The sequence below is a fragment of the Ambystoma mexicanum genome, chromosome 3q (assembly GCF_040938575.1).
Source record: "Ambystoma mexicanum isolate Mex_15411 chromosome 3q, UKY_AmexF1_1, whole genome shotgun sequence".
Classification (NCBI taxonomy): Eukaryota; Metazoa; Chordata; class Amphibia; order Caudata; family Ambystomatidae; genus Ambystoma; species Ambystoma mexicanum.
In genome coordinates this window covers 84,043,700-84,062,014 of record NC_090926.1, presented here as the reverse complement: position 1 = coordinate 84,062,014, position 18,315 = coordinate 84,043,700, and the positions used below count along the sequence as shown (strand labels likewise).

The 18,315-nt window shown below is 45.5% G+C and overlaps 1 protein-coding gene across 1 annotated transcript in view; it reads left to right on the top strand.

The window, feature by feature from the left end:
* The window catches only part of SLC48A1 (solute carrier family 48 member 1), a 106,212-nt gene extending 102,435 nt beyond the window's left edge, over window positions 1–3,777 (top strand). The window contains exon 3 of the mRNA XM_069653197.1: window positions 2,910–3,777. Within this exon, the coding sequence (XP_069509298.1) occupies window positions 2,910–3,046 (137 nt within the window). The 3' untranslated portion in view covers window positions 3,047–3,777. The remainder of the gene's footprint in view (window positions 1–2,909) is intronic.
* The last annotated feature ends 14,538 nt before the right edge of the window (window positions 3,778–18,315 follow it).

Genomic DNA, 18,315 nt, shown 5'->3' with positions numbered 1-18,315 from the left:
GCAGGTAAGGTGGTATGGACGGGGAACCCTGCCACTCCTACATTACCACTGGCTCTCTACCACAGTATTGAACCTTTTATTGCGACCTGTAGTTAGCCACTGCTTTGAACTTTGCTGTGCAGTCTAGCTTATCATTACCACACTCTCTCCACTGTAGTCTGCCCAAGCTCTTTTCTCGCTACACTCAGTCACACATTGTAACCGCTTGTAAGCTTGCTGAGATCAGAAGTCCGGCTGCTGCTGAATCCTGCCAGTTTAAAATCTGTTAAACTCATAGATCTAGCAGCTGTTGACCCTACCTGTTTACATTTTGCTGCGTTTCGAAGCCACTCATCGTGATTGCTTTACATTCTTATCGCACTCAGAGGTTTGTTACCTGGATTCCACCCACTGTTTTTTAAACTTGCTACACTCAGAATGCCAATGTATTGCACTTGGAAGAGTTGTGTAGGCATTGCACTTAGAAGAATTGTGAAGATTAGCCATTGTATTGCACTTGCATGAATATTCAAGGGTTGCCAATACCATGCACTTAAAAGAATTGAGAAAATAAGCCAATGTATTGCACTTGGACAAATCTTCGAGGGTCGCCAGGGCATTAGACTTATAAATATTGTGAAGGGTAACATTGCATGTAGGATTGTGAGGGTTAGCCAATGGATTGCACTTGGAGGAAAGTTTGTGGGTGGCCAATGCATCGCACTTGGAAGAACTGTAAGGGTTAGCCAATATACTGCACTTAAATGAATTTCTGAGGGCCTGCCGATACATTGAACTCAGAAGAATTGTCCTGGGTGTCCAATGTTTTAAAGCTAGAAGAATCTGAGGGCCAGCCAATGTATTGCACTTAGAAGAACAGAGTTTCCATTGCGCTAACCAGCCCAGCTCCTCTCCTGTATACCTCCGACATGCCACACATGCCCATGGGTTAGCCAAACTATACACCAAACACACACATAACAAAGGCTTCTATACAACAAACCATCCCACACACTGGGCCCTACCCCTCACGCTACGACGAGCCGGTGCACACAGTCAAAACTCAATTAGAAAGCTGACAGACACCAGTTTCTCCTGGTTCTACAAGCATCAGCAGAACACAACCTCTATCCTATCCCACTTCCCTCACTAACACCCCTGCTCCCTCTTTCTTATAGAGCCATGTGAGTGCCTGGAGACCATGCCAATGGTAACGTTGCGTCCTATAAGACAATTTAATAGAACATTACATGTACTGTTAAAATAATCTGTCAAATGCAATCTTTGAAAACAAATGAGCCAACTATTTACCATTTTTGACCTATGGCCTACACCTTTTTAGTTTTGGCTAGAAGGTGGCGTGCCACCCATCAACCACGACTAATTAATTGGATTACAGCTAGAGCGAGATGGCATATGACGAGGGACACAATGCTTGTAGTTTGGTGCCGGTAAGATGTCTCGGAGGGTTAAACTCTCATTGCTGTGATCTGTGTTTGATCTGCAGGTTTCAATCCCGGCACGGCCACACAGCCGTTCATCCTTCAAGAGTCAAACCATACCAATTTCGATAACAATAGTAATAATGTATATAGATTAAAGTGCTATCGTTTACCGTACCATTGACTTCCCATGCTAATACTTGTGGCCATTCCCTTCCACATCATGCCACTCCCGCCCAAAACACACTCTCCTGGAATCTCTTTTGAGCTTTTTTTTTATCAAACCTTACAATCAAATTTTGCACTCGAACTGGCTTCCAGGGTTTTTTCAAAGGAGTCTTCTGAGCGCTAATGGTTCAATTGGTGCTATAAAGGTGCTACTGGTGTCCTAAATATTTCTGAACTAGGTCTGCCTTCAACCACTTGATTTATAAGCAATGTGCGTGTCCTTCACAATGTCCTGGTGAAAATAAGCATTGGCAAAGCCAACAGTTTCGTCTTTTGTAAAGGTATTAAGCATTTGCCTGGCCAAATACCTGTGTACCAGTGTTTTGAGCAAAAGGACTGCTGATAATGTGCATGGTTAGGGTACAACCCAGTGTGCCGTGTGTTTGAAGCTGGGGGTAGGTGTTGAGTAACTTGGGGTGGGTGACCGAACTCTAAACTGCAGAAGCCCTTTTTTATGACTGGTTTGAATAGCCCCTGACACCAGTGACCTTTATAGTACAAACATTGGTACAGGTTGGAAAAGGAGAAATAAACAAGGAGTCGCATGCCATGTTGTTGTTGTGCCATCATCCAACATGGGCAAAGTCTGGAGATAAGAGTAATCTATGGATCAGACACCCCTTTGAACCTGCCTGCAAGGCACTCTGTATCCTTCTGTCCCATCCATAACAATCTGTTACTTTCTTATCAAGAAAAGTCAACACACTGATAGAGGGTCAGGTGAGCAAACCATACATTCATTGATGTAAAGTGCTCAATGTTGTCCTGTTTAGATCAGAGCCCTGGTGAGCAAGGCAGACTTCCCTGGAGTGTCATTAGAATAAACTAGAGTCCCGTATTGCTTCAATAGGGTTGCTACAGATTGTTCGACCAGAGACCTGGTCCCTACTTAATTAATGAGACGTACCATCCTCGGCTATTGACTATGCCAACAAAGATATAGCCAGATGGGAAATGGTTTAATTGCAGCTCGATGTCATGATTAGAATATTCACCAAGTCTCATCGTACGGTATGTTATGTTACTTGTTCTAGTTCTAAATGCTACATTGTTTTCTCTTCCTTGGATGCTAGGAAGGGGGAGCTTGAGTTTTCACCTCATGAGCCTGTCTCCTGGCTTAATGTAGTGTTTTTTTCGTTAATGCAGGAAGTGATGACTACAAACTAATAGAATCGCGTATTTTGCATGCGACCAGTTTCTTACTTCCTTACAGCCGCCCTCTCACTGGTTTTTAATGCGTGTTTTTCCTTCTCTCCACAGCGATCATTGACCCAAAAAGCTATTACTTGTCATGCATTTGGAGTTTCATGTCTCTGAAGTGGGCTTTCATTCTCAGCCTTTACTCACATCGGTATCGGAAGGAATTTGCAGACATCAGCATCCTGAGTGATTTTTAGCCCGAAAGCTACTTTTCATGAATCCCTGTGTAGGGCTGCTGCCTGAAGTGTCGTCCTTTTGCCAGGGCAGCAAGAGCTCACGCCTAGAACTACTGCTGCCGGGAGAGAGGAGCAAAGAAAAGATATTTACCTCTGCCTTGTACGTCTGTCTTCAGCACTTTGTACCTATTTTATATTTTGAATCTGCTTTCTAAGACTTCTTGATTACGTTGATTTCCTTCCTGACCTAATTGTTGAAGGGCAGGGGGGCGCTCCCACATGCCCGTTTCATAACTGAACGTGTGTGGACATGAAGCCATCAGTCGACACAGCATACTGAGATTCATTTTACCCACACCACCATAAGGAAGAGCACTACTTTCCTAAGGCTGATTGATATCTGTGTTGTCACCATGTGAAACCCCTACTTCTCTGCTTTGTGAACTCGGGAAGATCACAGAAAGAATATCGGACCCTAAATTAGTGTACCTTCGCGATCAGTGCGTTTGAACTCGATTTTAAACCTGTTTGTACCCTCAGCTTTCTTCAGTGTTTTTAGTGTATTTATCAGTAACGTGTTTCACATGAGAACCTTAACTGCCCTGTAATTGATCTACAGTCCAAGACCAGAACCTTTCAAATGATGCCACATATAGGACCAAAATAAAATCCACCGAGGCTGGTGGTTGACGAATCACTTTAAGGTATAGTACCAGTAATGTTGAATCAATAAAAAAACAATGTATTTTTAATGAGCACTGTTGTACTTTACTATGCATTTTATGAGACTGGTCCCTAACATTGTCACTGAATAGAAATGTTGGAGCCTAAGAGCGTGTCTGTATCAGAGTGTGTGACGTTCTAATGATACGTAGAGAAGTTAATGGCAGCGCCCCGGTGTATTCCAATGTATAATTTTATAGTTTTCTTGGAGAAGAAGTCTCTAGCTCAGCCAGGAGTAAAAAAGGCAATTGTCTTCAAACGGAATTTGTGTGATGTCTTCTATTGTACCAGTCGTTTTCTTTATCTTTGTAATTCGGTACTGCAAGTGCATAACGCATGTTGTGTAACAATTGTTTTATATTTGTTTGAGATCAAGAACAAGTCTGAATTTTATGGAAAGCTTTTGTTTTCCGATTTGCTGTAGACGTTCACTGATCTGAAATGTGTTGGCATCCTCGACAATTTGTAGGGGAATGCGAGAAACTGAATCTCAAAAATGTCAATGTGCTGTGTTTTACACTGGATTTTGAATTGTGAAGGCTAGCCAATGTTGATCACATGGACCAGGATATTTACGATGGTGAGTATTTTTTTTTCCTACTAATTGGAATCCAGGATAACCCATCAGGCCCAGAATTCTCTCGCTAAAGAGTTCCACATCCAAGCCCAATTCATTGGTCAGGGTTCTGTATTAGAAATATTTGCAACAGTCCCAGAACGTTTGCATTCCTTGCGTGTCACATGCTACCAGTGGCCAATGGCAATCTGGCCCAACAATGATTTCCCAGAGGATCACCTTCATGACAGTAAAAGCCATGACTACTCCTACGACTCTCCCCTTCTACCACCATAGGTCCCTCCTGAGGATCCCTGGAGGTTGTTCGTCCAAACCACCGTAATCCATCAATGGTTAATACTGAGAGTGCTACTCTTGGTTGCTATTGACCCATTACTGTAACCCACACAGAGCATTATGATGTTCCTACTGGGCTGATTTGATTTCCAGTTCAGACGCGGTCCGTGTTATGTACAGTCTCGACAAGATGACTTTGCTTAAAGGCAGGAATCTTGGCACCCCCCCTCCCCTCCTCATTTAGAAAACACACCTGCACCTCAACTCGGCACATTTCCGTCCAGGGTTACAGAGAAGAGAGCACCACACTCCTTCCAGTGCTGAAGCGTTTGCACTGATGGGGGAGTGGCTGGCATTAACTTGCCTGTCTGCTCTGCCAACCTTTTTCCTTCTGCCCACATCATTACATCCACCTTATTCAGCCACCAGGATCTTCATTCGACCAACCTCTTCTGCTTTGGCCTCTTGGTTAAGACCCCTCTTCAGAGGAACTTTTTTGTGTGAAGTTCCAGACCCTTTTGCAGCCTTGTTCATCTGGTCTTACTTCAAGGAGCTGCTGATTTTCCTCAGCTGGAAGTGCCTCTGATTATCTGCGTATACCTTAATCTGCAATGTTGGCTCCTCTCTTTCGCGTTACAGCGACAGCCTCATTCATCTGTGCACAGTTGACTCCTTCCGGGCCCACAGGTGATCCAACTGAGCCACCTTTAAGAATAATGCTGGCAACCTCCCCATCATTCGAAGTTTCCAGCTTTTCATAATGCCTCCTCGACCAGTTGACCCTGATGACCCATATTCGGGGGGCCCCACCACAAATGGTTTTCATGATTGCATGATGGTAATCTTGTTTTTTTCTAGATTTTCCTCAGGTTGTACCTGAGGTCCTCTTCATGCTCCTGGCTGCGAGGGGCTCTGAACGTTTGGGCATCCATTCATGGACATATCGTCTTTTACAGTAATTAAAAGTATGTCAGAAGCCCATTCCACCAGTGGTCTACTAGAAGTGCGCTAGTCCCCTACCTTCAGAAGAGTTGGTCCTAGCTTTGCAAACTGTCACATTCCTCAGTGGCAGCACCTGTCTCACCTTTTCTAAAGCTGCTCCCTCAAGGAATGTCCTCTGGGTTTAGGAAGACCAGCTTCTGGAATATATTGGTAATTGGTAAAACGTTTTATCAAAATGCCTTCCTTCATCCCAGTCAGGCTATTGCTCATATTTGTTAGCAACTGCTAACCAGAAGCTGTGGAAAAATCAGGGAGAGGTGCAGGAGTTCCTGTCTGTAGATAAGCAGGAACAATTAAGTCTGGCATTCAGAAGCAACACAGGTGGCTTAGGACCTATTGGAGGGAGCAATCTACTGTGCTGACTCAAAAGCAAGACCTATGTTGCTAGTCCGACATCAGTCCAGGTTACAAGCTACAACATTCACCCTAATCTCCAAGAGGAGATCTTTGTACTTCTTTTCAATCTGGTGGACCTGTTCTTCTCATCCACAGATGACGCACAAACTAAGAAAAAGAGCAGTACCCAAATGTAAGTTCTCTAGCCATTATTTGTATCTGCTCCCAAAGATGTTCTGACTCACCTAGCAGCCATGAATTTTGGATGTGTCCATTTGTTGGTTTTTGGAGCTTTGCAAATGGGTGCACCAGCAGCACGAAGGAGCAGCAGCGCATGACAAAGTATTTTTTTCCCCCAATTCCGCATCCTTTGAGCAAAATACATAAATGTGGTGATTCGGTGCTACATCACTCCGGTAGGAGGCAAAATCTCCTTTAGGGGCATATCAGCAGCCTCTTGGATCTTGTCTATGGTCATTCAGGGCTTTCTGATTCCTCTTCCTCCCACCTTTCCTTTTATCTAGATCGGAAATCTTCCAAAAAGTGAGCAAACATGTGAAAATGTGGAGGCATGTTGTAGCTCCCCCTATGTGGAAGAAACTAGTGCCATTTTGTGGTCAATTGCAGTGACATTCTGGACCTTTCCCTGTTCAATCTATCCCTCTACATGGAAAAGTTAAAGATGATCACTGCATCTTAGATCTGTTCCCCTCTCCCTCACTGGATCTGTGCATTACAGTGGAGGGATGCATCTCCTATATCCCGAGTTAGCCTCCTCATTGCCACTCAGTTTTCACTGGCATCAAGGCGATTCTAATATTCCTTTTAATGTGAGGTTAGCCTGTCTGTGTTCACCAAAACGGTCTATAGTGGCATCTGACCTAATTCTTGGGAGAATCATATCTATCATTAATTGGATGACTGTCTGATTTGTGTCCTGTCCTGAAGAGGTCATGCTGTCACTTCAGTCCCTGCTGGGTCTGACTTCTTTATACCAATAGAAGTCAGTCGTGATGGCTTCCAAGAGCCTAAAATTAATCGGCTTCCAATGGAACATGGGCCCAGGCCACATGGTTTCCTCTATGGAGAAGGGTACTAGGCCTACAAGAAAACTGCAGGTTTTTTTCTAAACCCCTATGGCACTTTATTCTGGTATTGGTCTTGTGGCCCTGTGAGCACTAGCAATTCCACGTGCATGCCTGAAATCTAGGCGGCTACTGATTCATGTGGTGAGTTTCTAGAATCAATCTTCTCCCCAGTCAATGCTTGTTCTATTCCACACAAAATGCTATCCAATTCCCTCTGATAGTCATCTCTAACCACCCACTGGGCATTTGTTTTGTGGAGTAGCCTCTTGGGTCAACATTATGTACAAATGCTTCCCTTCTGGTAACAGGAGTCAATGTGGACTATATAAGTCCACAAGGTCTTGCCTCTTCCCAAATGACAAGTGCTTACCAAGTACTCTAATTGATGGCAATCTTCAAAGCTGTGAGCACCTTCCTCCTGAGCATAGGAGGCAAGTAGATGTTGGCCCTGACGGACAACACCACTTCCATGTTGTATCTCAAACCTGCACCCTCTGAATGCTCACAAGGCCCAAGGCCTAGTAGGACTGTTCTTTCTTCACTGTTATTATATATGCCTTTGTTCCCATATTCCTTCCCCTTGGCCCTGTGGGCGCTTTGAAACACAATTTACTTGATGTATAAGCACCTTACAAATGCACAATAGATTAATAAACGGGGGGCAACCAAGTCTTCCTTGCCGTCCACCACCTTATCTGGCTCTCCTGGCGGTGAACATCCAGGAGAGGGAGCTTTGACACATCTTATACATATAAGCTCTTCATCTCCCTGGGGAACTCAACACGGTGTGACAGCCAGGTTCTCTTTTCAAACCTGCCGGTCCTAGGATCAATTGCTTCAGTACATCTGCCTTTGCAAGCCAATCTACTGTCCTAGAAGGTGGTCTGGATTCATTTTCTCTTCCCTGTTTCTCTGAACTTAAGTGGCTCCTTAATGTCTCACCTTGGACCACGTGGTGGTTTTTGTGGCAAATGCGATGCCATTTCAGCTGCCAAGGAAGACTTTCCATGGGCAACCCTTTACATTAAAGCATTACGTGGGGGAGATCAAGCAAACTGCAGAATAGTCCAGTCGATGCAACCATAATTGGGATAAACCGCATAGATCTAGGTTCTAAAGTGAATAGTTTGGCACTGTGGGTCTCGCTTCTGGTGATTGAGAAATTTTTATAATTGTTGGACCTTTACACCACCTTAAGCCGCCCCCTAAATCCTCCCTGGATTTGAACTTCATCCTCTTGCTCTCGTCCATGATACCCTTGGGTCCGTGGCCACCGTCCACCAGGGATTGATGTCTTGGAAAACCTCTTTTGTCATAGCCACCTCATCCTACAGAGTCTGTAAACTACAAGCCCTTTTGGCCTCTGAACCATTCATTTCCCCCCAAGGACCAGGTGTTTGTGTGCTCATCCTTTAATTTCAAATGTATTTGTATTTCCACCTCAATCAGGAACTTTCTCTAGACTTTCTTCCAGAAACCATCCTCTGAAGATGACGGGATGATGCATAATCTGGGTGTTGGGCGCGCACTAAAGTTGCATCTAGATAGGACAAATTGTACTCAGACAGGCACTTCTAACTCCTGCAAATGCCCAGCGCCCGGGAGGTATCCAAAGCTCACATTTCCTAATGGATTGTTTTCTACATATCCAAATGCTAGTCTCTGCAGACGTTCCATCCTCCTGGGCACTAAGCCTATGCGGCTTTGGTGGACTTTGAGGCACAGGCCTGGGGTCATGAGGTCTAGAGCTGTGTGCATCAGCGCTCTATAAAGGCTCTGTGGTAGTATTGGTAGAATAAGTTCTTCAAAGAATATTGATTTCTTATCTGCAAAAAGGTGCACATGCTCTAGGACTGGGTTAATGTAATACAACTTTAGTTGTAGAATATTTGGGGAACGTTTGGAATGTGGTTATGGAGAAATTTCGAATACATATGGTTTCATTAGTAGAATTTATTCCACTGGTATTATGACTGGATACCTTCCGTAAACACTACTCCATGGGTGTCCGAGATGTGGCTAGTGCCTGCTTTTGTCAGGCTGTTGCAAGACATTATTTGCTAAATTGGATCACACACAAACATCTCCTGGGCTCTTGTTCAGCAGTCCTCCACAAGTATGGAGGAAAGGGTTCGGGGCATATGAGTAAGTACAACTGTACTACTTGTCCAGATCCCCCTTTCCTCCATACACCTTCCTGCTTTCCGGGCTAAGGGAACAGAAATCCCACATATATGTTTGCACTAGAACAATAATCACTATACAAACTTTTACTATAATCAATAACTTTATTTTGGCCATGAAAGTACTTTATGACACACGTAAATCAATAGCAACAAAAAATTGAACATTCCATCCATATTATGAATAAAACATATACATTGCCCCTGTGTCCTGCTTATGTTCCCCGAGGGGGACACTTACAATAGTGGCCCCTACACCGGCATAGAACAGGCCATTATCTCCTTGATTGCTACAATGGTTTGGCCCAGGAGGAATTTTCCAATATCCTTTTCCCAAAGGGGACTGTGTTTGCGCCTGAGAGGACAGGCCCAGTGGTGCCTATTTTCGGGTCGACATCAGTGTCCCCCTCTCGCCCCCTTTCCCCCCCAGGATGGGATCGGGAGTTTAATCATGGTGTTGGCTGGAGGATGACGTCTCGTTGCAAAGCCCAATATTCTTTTCCCCACACTTGGGCTCCCTGAAGTCCATTTGTACATTGTCAACAACCCTTTCCCCCCCTGATAGGGCAGCCTCTCGGTTACAAATAGGAAACCCTGCACACTCCAGGATCCAATTTGCAACGGCTTCCCTGGGTTCATTGTAATTTAGAAGCAGTTAGGGACGCTCGGTAGATATGACCCTCCCATGTGGCCAACTCCATTAGTTGACTTCCCCATAGTGTCATTAGGCCTAAGGGCATATTCTTTCTTCCTGGTGGTAGTCTGCAAGGGAAGGGCCTTCTGCATGCTAGGAATGTATGTGTGCCCCCTTTGGGGTATAGGGACCAGGGGCGCTATATTGAACAGGGCACTTTCAATTTTGCAGCTCACTACAGCTACTGGTGCACCCCAGCCTAATGGTGTTGGGGTTTATATTTTTAAAAGTGGCAAGGTTAATATGTGGTACAATTGGCAAAACATTTGGGTCCTCCTTTTTGCCCTCCTTTCCCGTGTTCTATCAGCAACAATAGAAGTTTTTTATTCAACACCAACTCCGATAAAACAAGGTTGAAATTACATGTGTGGGCCCCTGGATCATCCACCCCATCCAGGTCAGCTCTGGACATTGGCGCTGATCCAGAGTGGGGTGAGGGTAGGGGGGAATTGGGGTGAGGAGGGTTGATGCCAGGATGCAAACCACCCTTGACCCCTATTAGGTCAACTAGCATCGGGACATTCCCAGGGCCCCTGTTGATCATCTTACAAACTCCCCCCAGCCCCTGTACCACCCCTCCCTGGGGTTCGTTGGTTGGCATTCTGGTTGGCGTAATTCATCTGTGCTGTTTGCCCTCCGTGTATCCGAGGTGCCAATGAGGTCGGGGTTGTCCAGTGGAGAGTGGCTAGAGGTCAGACCCACAGGGGATGTGGTGTTCAGTGTGGTGGTCATGATTGTGGTTGCTGCTGAGGTACCATTGGCCTGGAGCTTGGAGCTTCCTGTGGCCATGGATAAACGCAGTCTCTCCTGGGCCAGGGGCTTTTTGCTACACTGTTCCCCAGGCATTGCTTGGCTGGCTGCAGCCTTGGCTGTGTCCTCAATGTCCCAATGCATTGGGCTGTAGTGAACATCTGTATCTCTGTTGCAGGAGCCAAGGTAATACCCAGGAGTCGAGACCGATGGGAATGTTGGTGTTACCAAGAAACTGCTATTTCACTGATGGAGATGTGTATCTCCCCCGCAGATCTATACAAATTGTTGGGTCTGGTCTTTATTGCACCTGATGGTGGGCATTGGGGAGGATGTAGTAAGAATGTTCCTGACCTTTTTAATTTTCAGTTTAGGCAAAGTCGGAGCAATAGTGGGCAAGATGATGGGTGAGATAGCTAAATGTTGCATGGGTGATGTAGTAGTGCTCTTTATGATTTGCACCCAATGGAGATCATTTTAGGGTCTTATTTATGTTGTGTGCCTGATGCGTACTGTGTGAAATAAAAGGTTGTCTCACTAGTCCCCAGGGATCTTTCTCAGGTGGCCATGGCACGGCCATCGCCTTTTGGATCAGACCGTGGGGGTGGACCACTGCAGGAGGATCACCTGCCTGGGTGAGGGATCTAGAGCGAGTGGGGGCGAGACGACAGATGGTGAGACACGGTATCCCCCCCCCTTCCCCTGCCCATACCCTTTTTTTTGTTTTTAGGATTCTCCAAACTCCCCCTCCGATCCCCCTTTTTCTACACCAACACTGGGTAGAGGAAGAGGACTGAGAGTAAAGAGGCTGACCGTTACATATCTCATTGGACATGTCCCGTTAATCCGGTCAGGCAAAGACGGGCACTTGATCGTAATCTCATACCCAGTAGCTCCCCCCACACGGATAAACATCTGAACATAGTGACACACACTGAGCAAAATGAGAAGGAGCAGATCTTGGAGCAGGACGACCGATCGAGGGACTAGAGTGGGATATAAAGACCCTGAAGATCCCCGCAGGGGGGTCATCGCCTCTGCGAAACTGTCAAGGATACACAGAGAAAGCCAAATCCCTGACGAGAAGCCTTTGTGTTTCAAGGACGCCAGCAACCCTCCCGGGGGAACGGCAGAGTAGGGGAGGCAAGGCCAAGCCTGTGGTGTCAACCTTGAAAGAAAGGAATGCACACAACCGGTGAGTTAGTGAAAGACATGAAAGGCCGGTTTGTGTCAAGGGAAGATTGAAGCTGCAACAGTGTATCTTACAATTGAAGGGTGCACACGTATTTGTTTTATTTGTAACGCGCACCATCAGGCCCGGAGGCATCAGGGGGCAATTTAGACATGGTTACATAAGCATACAATTAAATATATTCAAAACATTAAACAGTACATGGTATGCAAGGCATACAGCAATATACATATTTACAGAGGGTAGATTAGAGCAGGCGTTTCCCAGGTCTGGTCCGGACATCATGGCTGGTTGGAGAGCCAGGATTTGGTTTTAGATTTGAAGGCACTAAAGCGTTCTTAGGATCGGATGGGGAGAGGGAGGGCATTCCAGAGCTTAGAGGCTAGGACAGGGAAGCTAGATCCACCCACCTTTTGTAGTTTGAACCTAGGGATGGTTAGGCAGTGGGTCTGAGCCGTTCTTTGCGGGTGGGCGCGTGTCGGGATAGCAGGCTACAGAGGTATAGTGGGGCTTGGTTAGCTAGGCATTTGTGGGTGAGGCCTAAGACTTTCAATGAAATTCTCTGTTTGACCGGTAGCCAGTGTAGGTTAGATCTAGATTCCGAGATGTGGTGGTTTCGTGGGATGTTTAGGGCTGCTCCGATAGCGGTATTCTGGGTAATTTGCAGTTTGTTCAGATTCTTTTGGCTCGTTCCAAGATAAAGGGCGCTCCCATAGTCAATTTTGGCCATGATGAGCGTTCTGGCCAGAGTGACCGTGTTGGGGGTGGTCATGAATGGCCTGCAAGCTGCAATGAGTTTGCAGGTGTATGCTGAAGAGGATCTGACTGCATTTGTTTGTCTGGATAGGGATAGGGTGGCGTCAATATGGGTTTTGGTGTCTTTGGAGACTTGGATGCTGTTGCCATCGATGACACGTGCTGATGAGACGCGAAAGAAAGCCAATCAGTAGTGAACTTTAAAGATCTAAATAACTGTGCCAGTGATGCAGAGTAGTGGAGTGGTCCAGCGAAAGGAAGTAGCCACAAAGTGAACTGACTTTGAAATGCGGAATGGTCAAGACCAACCACATCAAAAGGGGACGTTAAAAGGGTGATTGCTTTAAGAGAAATTATCTCTTTGAACTTTGTTGATTGTGTTATGGAACTACCGAGACTAAGACACTGGGGCAAATACCAGAAGGGAGAGAAAAAGTGAAAGTCTAAGTGGTACTGCGCAGGTCTATGAAAAAAGCTTCATACATTCGAAAGTCTTCGACATCCGTGAAAGGTCTGAGACCGACTGAGGGAGACCTGGAATATGAAATAAGATGGGGGAAGGAAACCCCTAACATGTGGCTAAAGCTTGGGGCAGGGAAGCCCCTGCAAGTGCTGTGATTGTGAGGTCAAAGCCTGACGGAGGGAGACCTACATGAACTTTTGGAAAACTGGAATAAGTGAATTTAACATGGAAGGCCAAGCAGGCCTCGACCCCCACGTTTTTGAACTGCTATTTTTTGATAACCTGAGCCAGTGTCATGCTGCTTATGTGGGCCCGCCTTACTCTGTGCTGTTCAACATGGGGAGGAGAGCTGACTCGGCCACCTTGATCCTTTTATGTTAGAACACTGACTTTACTTTGCATACACATTCCCCTTTACACACATTTTGTATAAGGGATAGGGCATGCATTAGGTTTTGTGAGTATAGGCTGTTTCAATTTGACATACTGACTAGAACTGTGTTTTCCTTATTTGATGGCAGAGACTACTCCCATCATAGCTATAGAGCAAAGTTGGAGTTTTTCCAAACCACAAGAATTGTGTAAAGGTTTTGAAACTTGTACCTCTTATGTCTGTGTCATTCTTATGATGCCATGTCTACCTTACAATACATATACATATGGCTGCCGCAAGATCACAAGTGTCACCCGCCTCTCAGCCCACCTACTCTGGCGTTGAAAAAGTAGTTCAGGGGTCAGCATCCTCTTTACCCCTATTAAGAGCTGGTTTCCTCAATGAAGAACCACACTTAAATTGTTTCAGGACAATAAGTATCCTGAACAGGAACTAAGGTGTCATTTAGTGTTAAGATGGATTTCTGAACTCTGTCCTGGAGGGGCAGAGGTTCAGAAGGCCAGCCTAGTTTCTTGGAACAGGGTAACCTCTGGACAAGCCAGACCAATCAGGGTAGCGATCGCGGCGGTCAAGACTAGGTCTCGGGAGGGGTGAGGGTGACTGAAAGCCCACAATGAGCACACAAAGCAAGGACACTTACAAATTACTCCAAGCAGGTGTTATATTAAAAATATATACACATTTATTACAAGGCCTTTGTAACATTGACCGTATCGAGAAATCACAATAAAACTCAAGTAAACCAACACCTACCAAACCAATACAATATATATACAAATACAAACAAGTCTAATGAGTTAGACGCCCGATATGTGTAGACCACCTAGATGGGGAGGAAAACAGGCAGTGCGAATAATAATTAGACCCAGTCCGCCTTCAGAGGCACTAACTAAAAGGAAGCCCAAGCCCTACGAAGAGTGGAGCCTTGTGCTCAAAAGTACCTGCACACGCTGGTGCCAACGGGCAAAAAAGGGGGGTCTCTTCGAGGGAATCAGGCAGTTTAGTTCGGTGAACAAATGAAGATGAACAGAGCTCCGCGACTCATGCGCAGCCTCCACTGTGGGCAGAAGCAGAGCGCGAGTACGGAAAGGCGTGCTGTTAGACACAGCGGGGAAAAGCTATGGGCTCCTGCAGGAGGGTGACCAGTTCCTAGCGATGCTACTCACTGGTACCCGATGCAAGCAGACCCAGGCTTCTCCGCTTCAGTTTCAGTGCTGGCAGGTTTAGATACGAGCAGGGGACGTCTCGGCATCGTGTAGATTCCGCAGCAGCAGAAGTTGAGTTGAGGACGTCCCAAACGCTGTGAACCCGCACAGTTTGTTACCACAGCAGGGCAACGGAGCGGCCGTGTGTATTTCTGCCAAATGTACACTACTCACTTCATACCTGGAAATGCCAAGTGTATGAATCGTGTGAGAGTGACAAGGACTCGTAATACAACACAACCTGATGGCGGTTACAGAGCAAGACTCCTGGGTAGGCTGGTCAGTCTGCTGGATGGCCCAGAGACTCTTCCGAAGGCTTACGTGCAGGAGATGGTGAAGATGCCGAGAATAGGTGTTCCCACTATTCCAAGGGTCGAAGTACCAGTACAGGCCTTCTCGTTCGATCAGAGGTAGAAAGGGTTTCACAAAGCGACAGCAGTACGGAGGAGCAGCCCTTCAGCGGGTCACCAGCGATTCCTCGGTTCAGCCTTGTGGTTGCAGGATACTTGGCTCCTGTATTCCTTTGTTTGTGAGAACTCAGGAGATCGACATGGTAGTGGTGTTTCCAGCCCCCTCTTATCCACGGTTCCCTTCGCGCCAAAACGGAGGGGACCCAATGGGAGATCTGCTCACAAAACACTCACTCCATACGTGGACCTATCATGGACCACGGAGGTCCCAGGCATTCACACCACCCTAGACTCTCTGGCACCCAGGATGTGTATTGGGACCAGACATCCCAGCCCACATCCTGGAGGCACACACAAGGCCTGTAGAAGCCTGCGAAAGCATCTGTGTTTTGCGGGAAAGTACATGCCCAAATAAGGAAGGCCCCGGGTCGGCTCGACCTGGGGAAGGTGAAGGGGGCAAGACAGTCAGCGGACAGGACAAAGAGCCTTGTGGTCTGGCCATTTTGGGAGCCAAGCCACCATTTTGGGCTAAGCACGAGAAACGGACTTAAACGCCAAAAGGAGCTCAAAAACACAAAGAAACGATCGCTGCCACCAGTCCCGTCCGTGATTCACTTGCACCGTTTGTTAACAATCCCAAGAGAGTATCTAGGGCCTGTAGTAGACTAGAGACCCTATAGAGCAGTAACTTAGCTTACAGTGCCCTCTTGTGTCACGTTGCGCGAAAGCTGCAACATGATAAAAGAACTACGGAAAAAGTTTCCCGGTACTAACTGTCTTAAGGGCATGTCAGTTTCCCCATAAGAATGGAGCAAAAGCCCAGAGGAGTGCGGCAGAAGGCTGCACTTCTTTGGCAAAGTCTAGATCCTGGTGAAAACAGCAAAAAAATTAGGGGTTGCCACATGGAAGGAAAATTACCCACAATTAAGAAATCTTTCCTAACATTCAGCATGGCACGATCCTTTTGCTTTGAGTGGCTGACATCTGTGTTATGGTGCCTCAGTGTCCTAGAAATCCACAATGGAATCCACTGAAGGCAAGTCCCAATCCATACTACCTCCCCCTGCAGGTGCCAATCGCACACCTGGATCACAGCTAATTCAGCTGGCAAGTGCTCCGTCAAAAGATCCGGAGAGCACTGAAGTTAGTGAGCAATAAAAGCAGGGGGCGCAGCGGTAGCAGCGGCTACAGCGAGAACAGCCCGCCTCGTAAACATGACCATGGGTTTTGCCGTTTTCCCTTTCTTAAAAAAATGTCTTGGCTATGGGAGGTGCAGAAGGGGTCATGGGTATTAATGCGTGAATCCTTCAGCTTCCGTTCCTAAAATTGAAAGGATCCTTAATAAGAACCTTTTCTTAGGTGTGTTTCCCTTTGTCCAGTAAAGGGGCCCTTCACAATAGGAAAATGTACACATCACTAGTATTCTTTTGTAGGTAATTGCTGTGTAGCACAACTGAATGTATCTCATGGTAATTCAAATGTAACTTCTTATATTTTATCAATACCAAACATACAGCTTCCTCTCGTACACTAGAATAACCAAACCTGCAGTTCCCTTTCACACCATCAAATACAATCTGAGTGATGAATGCATAATTACACAAGAATGGCTGTCATGCCTGCCAGCTCCAGTTAAGACTAGAGTTCAGCAAGAGGTTCTAATGGATTCCTCTTCTTTGATATACCGATATCCTGCTTGCAGTTTCGGAAACGTTTTGACAGCAGAGTCCTGTGCATCGTCCGGTTGATGTCCTTCAGCGGCTTCCATCCTTGTGCTCTGATGTGACATTGATGTTGGTATAAATACACACTGCGTCCTTTGCCTCAATTCTGTTTTTCTGCATAAACGGCACACTTCGGACCGGTTCGACTCGCCTCAGCAATTCTTACTTCTAGTTTCTACTGCATAGTTAATATTTCTGGAATGTGGAGGAGTAGGAGGATCATCCAAGGTTTTCTTCTTTTTTTATTAGTTTTTTTGTTTGTTAGTTCATAGAACATTTCACAATATATCGGTATCCATTTAAAATTACGTCATATAAAAAAATCTTTGCTCTTCTTAGTTTATAAATATTAGTAATTTCATTTTTATAACACACATAAAAAACAGTTTAACTAATAATGTAATGTCGCTATAGCACAATTGCATTTTGCATACATTCCCGATGACCTTCCATCACTACACCTAAATCTTTACTAGTATCTGCAAGTCTGTATGCAATTTTCTGCCACATCCTGAATAATGCAATGTTTAGCCCAGGGCTCTTTCTTGATCTGATCGAGGTCTTAAACGAAATGTTGTAGATGAGACATATGTACAGACCCAAGGGTTTGGCATGTACTCATTATGTCTAGTTTCTAGTAGATGACTGAATTTACATAGCCTGCTACTTCTATGGGATTCCCTGTCATTCCCATTAACCCCAAGTATCGGCAGGTGATTGAGGCGCATTAACAGGACAAATCTCCTCCAAGCAGGCGAGGGTGTTAGTTGCAGATATTTTTGTAGGATTAGAAAAGTCAATGGCCCACCTACATAGTCCTTTAATTTTTTTAACTTGACTAGATGTTCATAGTTACAATTTCAATCCCACTCTTTTAATTTCTTTTCTAATACTTGTGGGAATCATTTTTCAATTTGGTTCCGATCTGATGTGGAAATGCTTCAAATTTAGATTGTTGTACTCCACTAATACTGGTACGTTTTGATTCCACCATAAGAAGAGCAGAGTACAAGCAGGTTCTTTTACCGCCTTTATATATAGTATACCTCATTGCATGAGGAAAATGTCCCATCAATTAGGTAGGCTCCAATCTTATTGGCTCTATAGGCGCACACTGAGGTAACCCCAATATATGCTGCCAGATTTTTCCCTCTATTGCTTTAAATCCCATCTTATTGTTTGCATTGGTCGCATCCAACCCATATATAATGGCAGGAACAATCTTTTGTTTATAGAAAAGAATCGCCCCTTTGAGGCTATGTGGCCTAATATCTGCAAATCTCTTCATAATGGCAGTCGGTGCCAATGCCTTTTTTATGTTTACCCTCAATCCTTTCCATTTGTATTTGGGTTGCGGACGTCCTGCAAAGGACATGGTGCAGGATGACCCTAAGGATATCCTTGACACAAAGGTACACCCAAAGAACCTGTACATTCTTTCCATTCTGCACTTAAAAACACCATTTTGGAAAATTGGCAGAAAACTGATGCCGCTCCGACAGTCAAGGAGTTGTTTA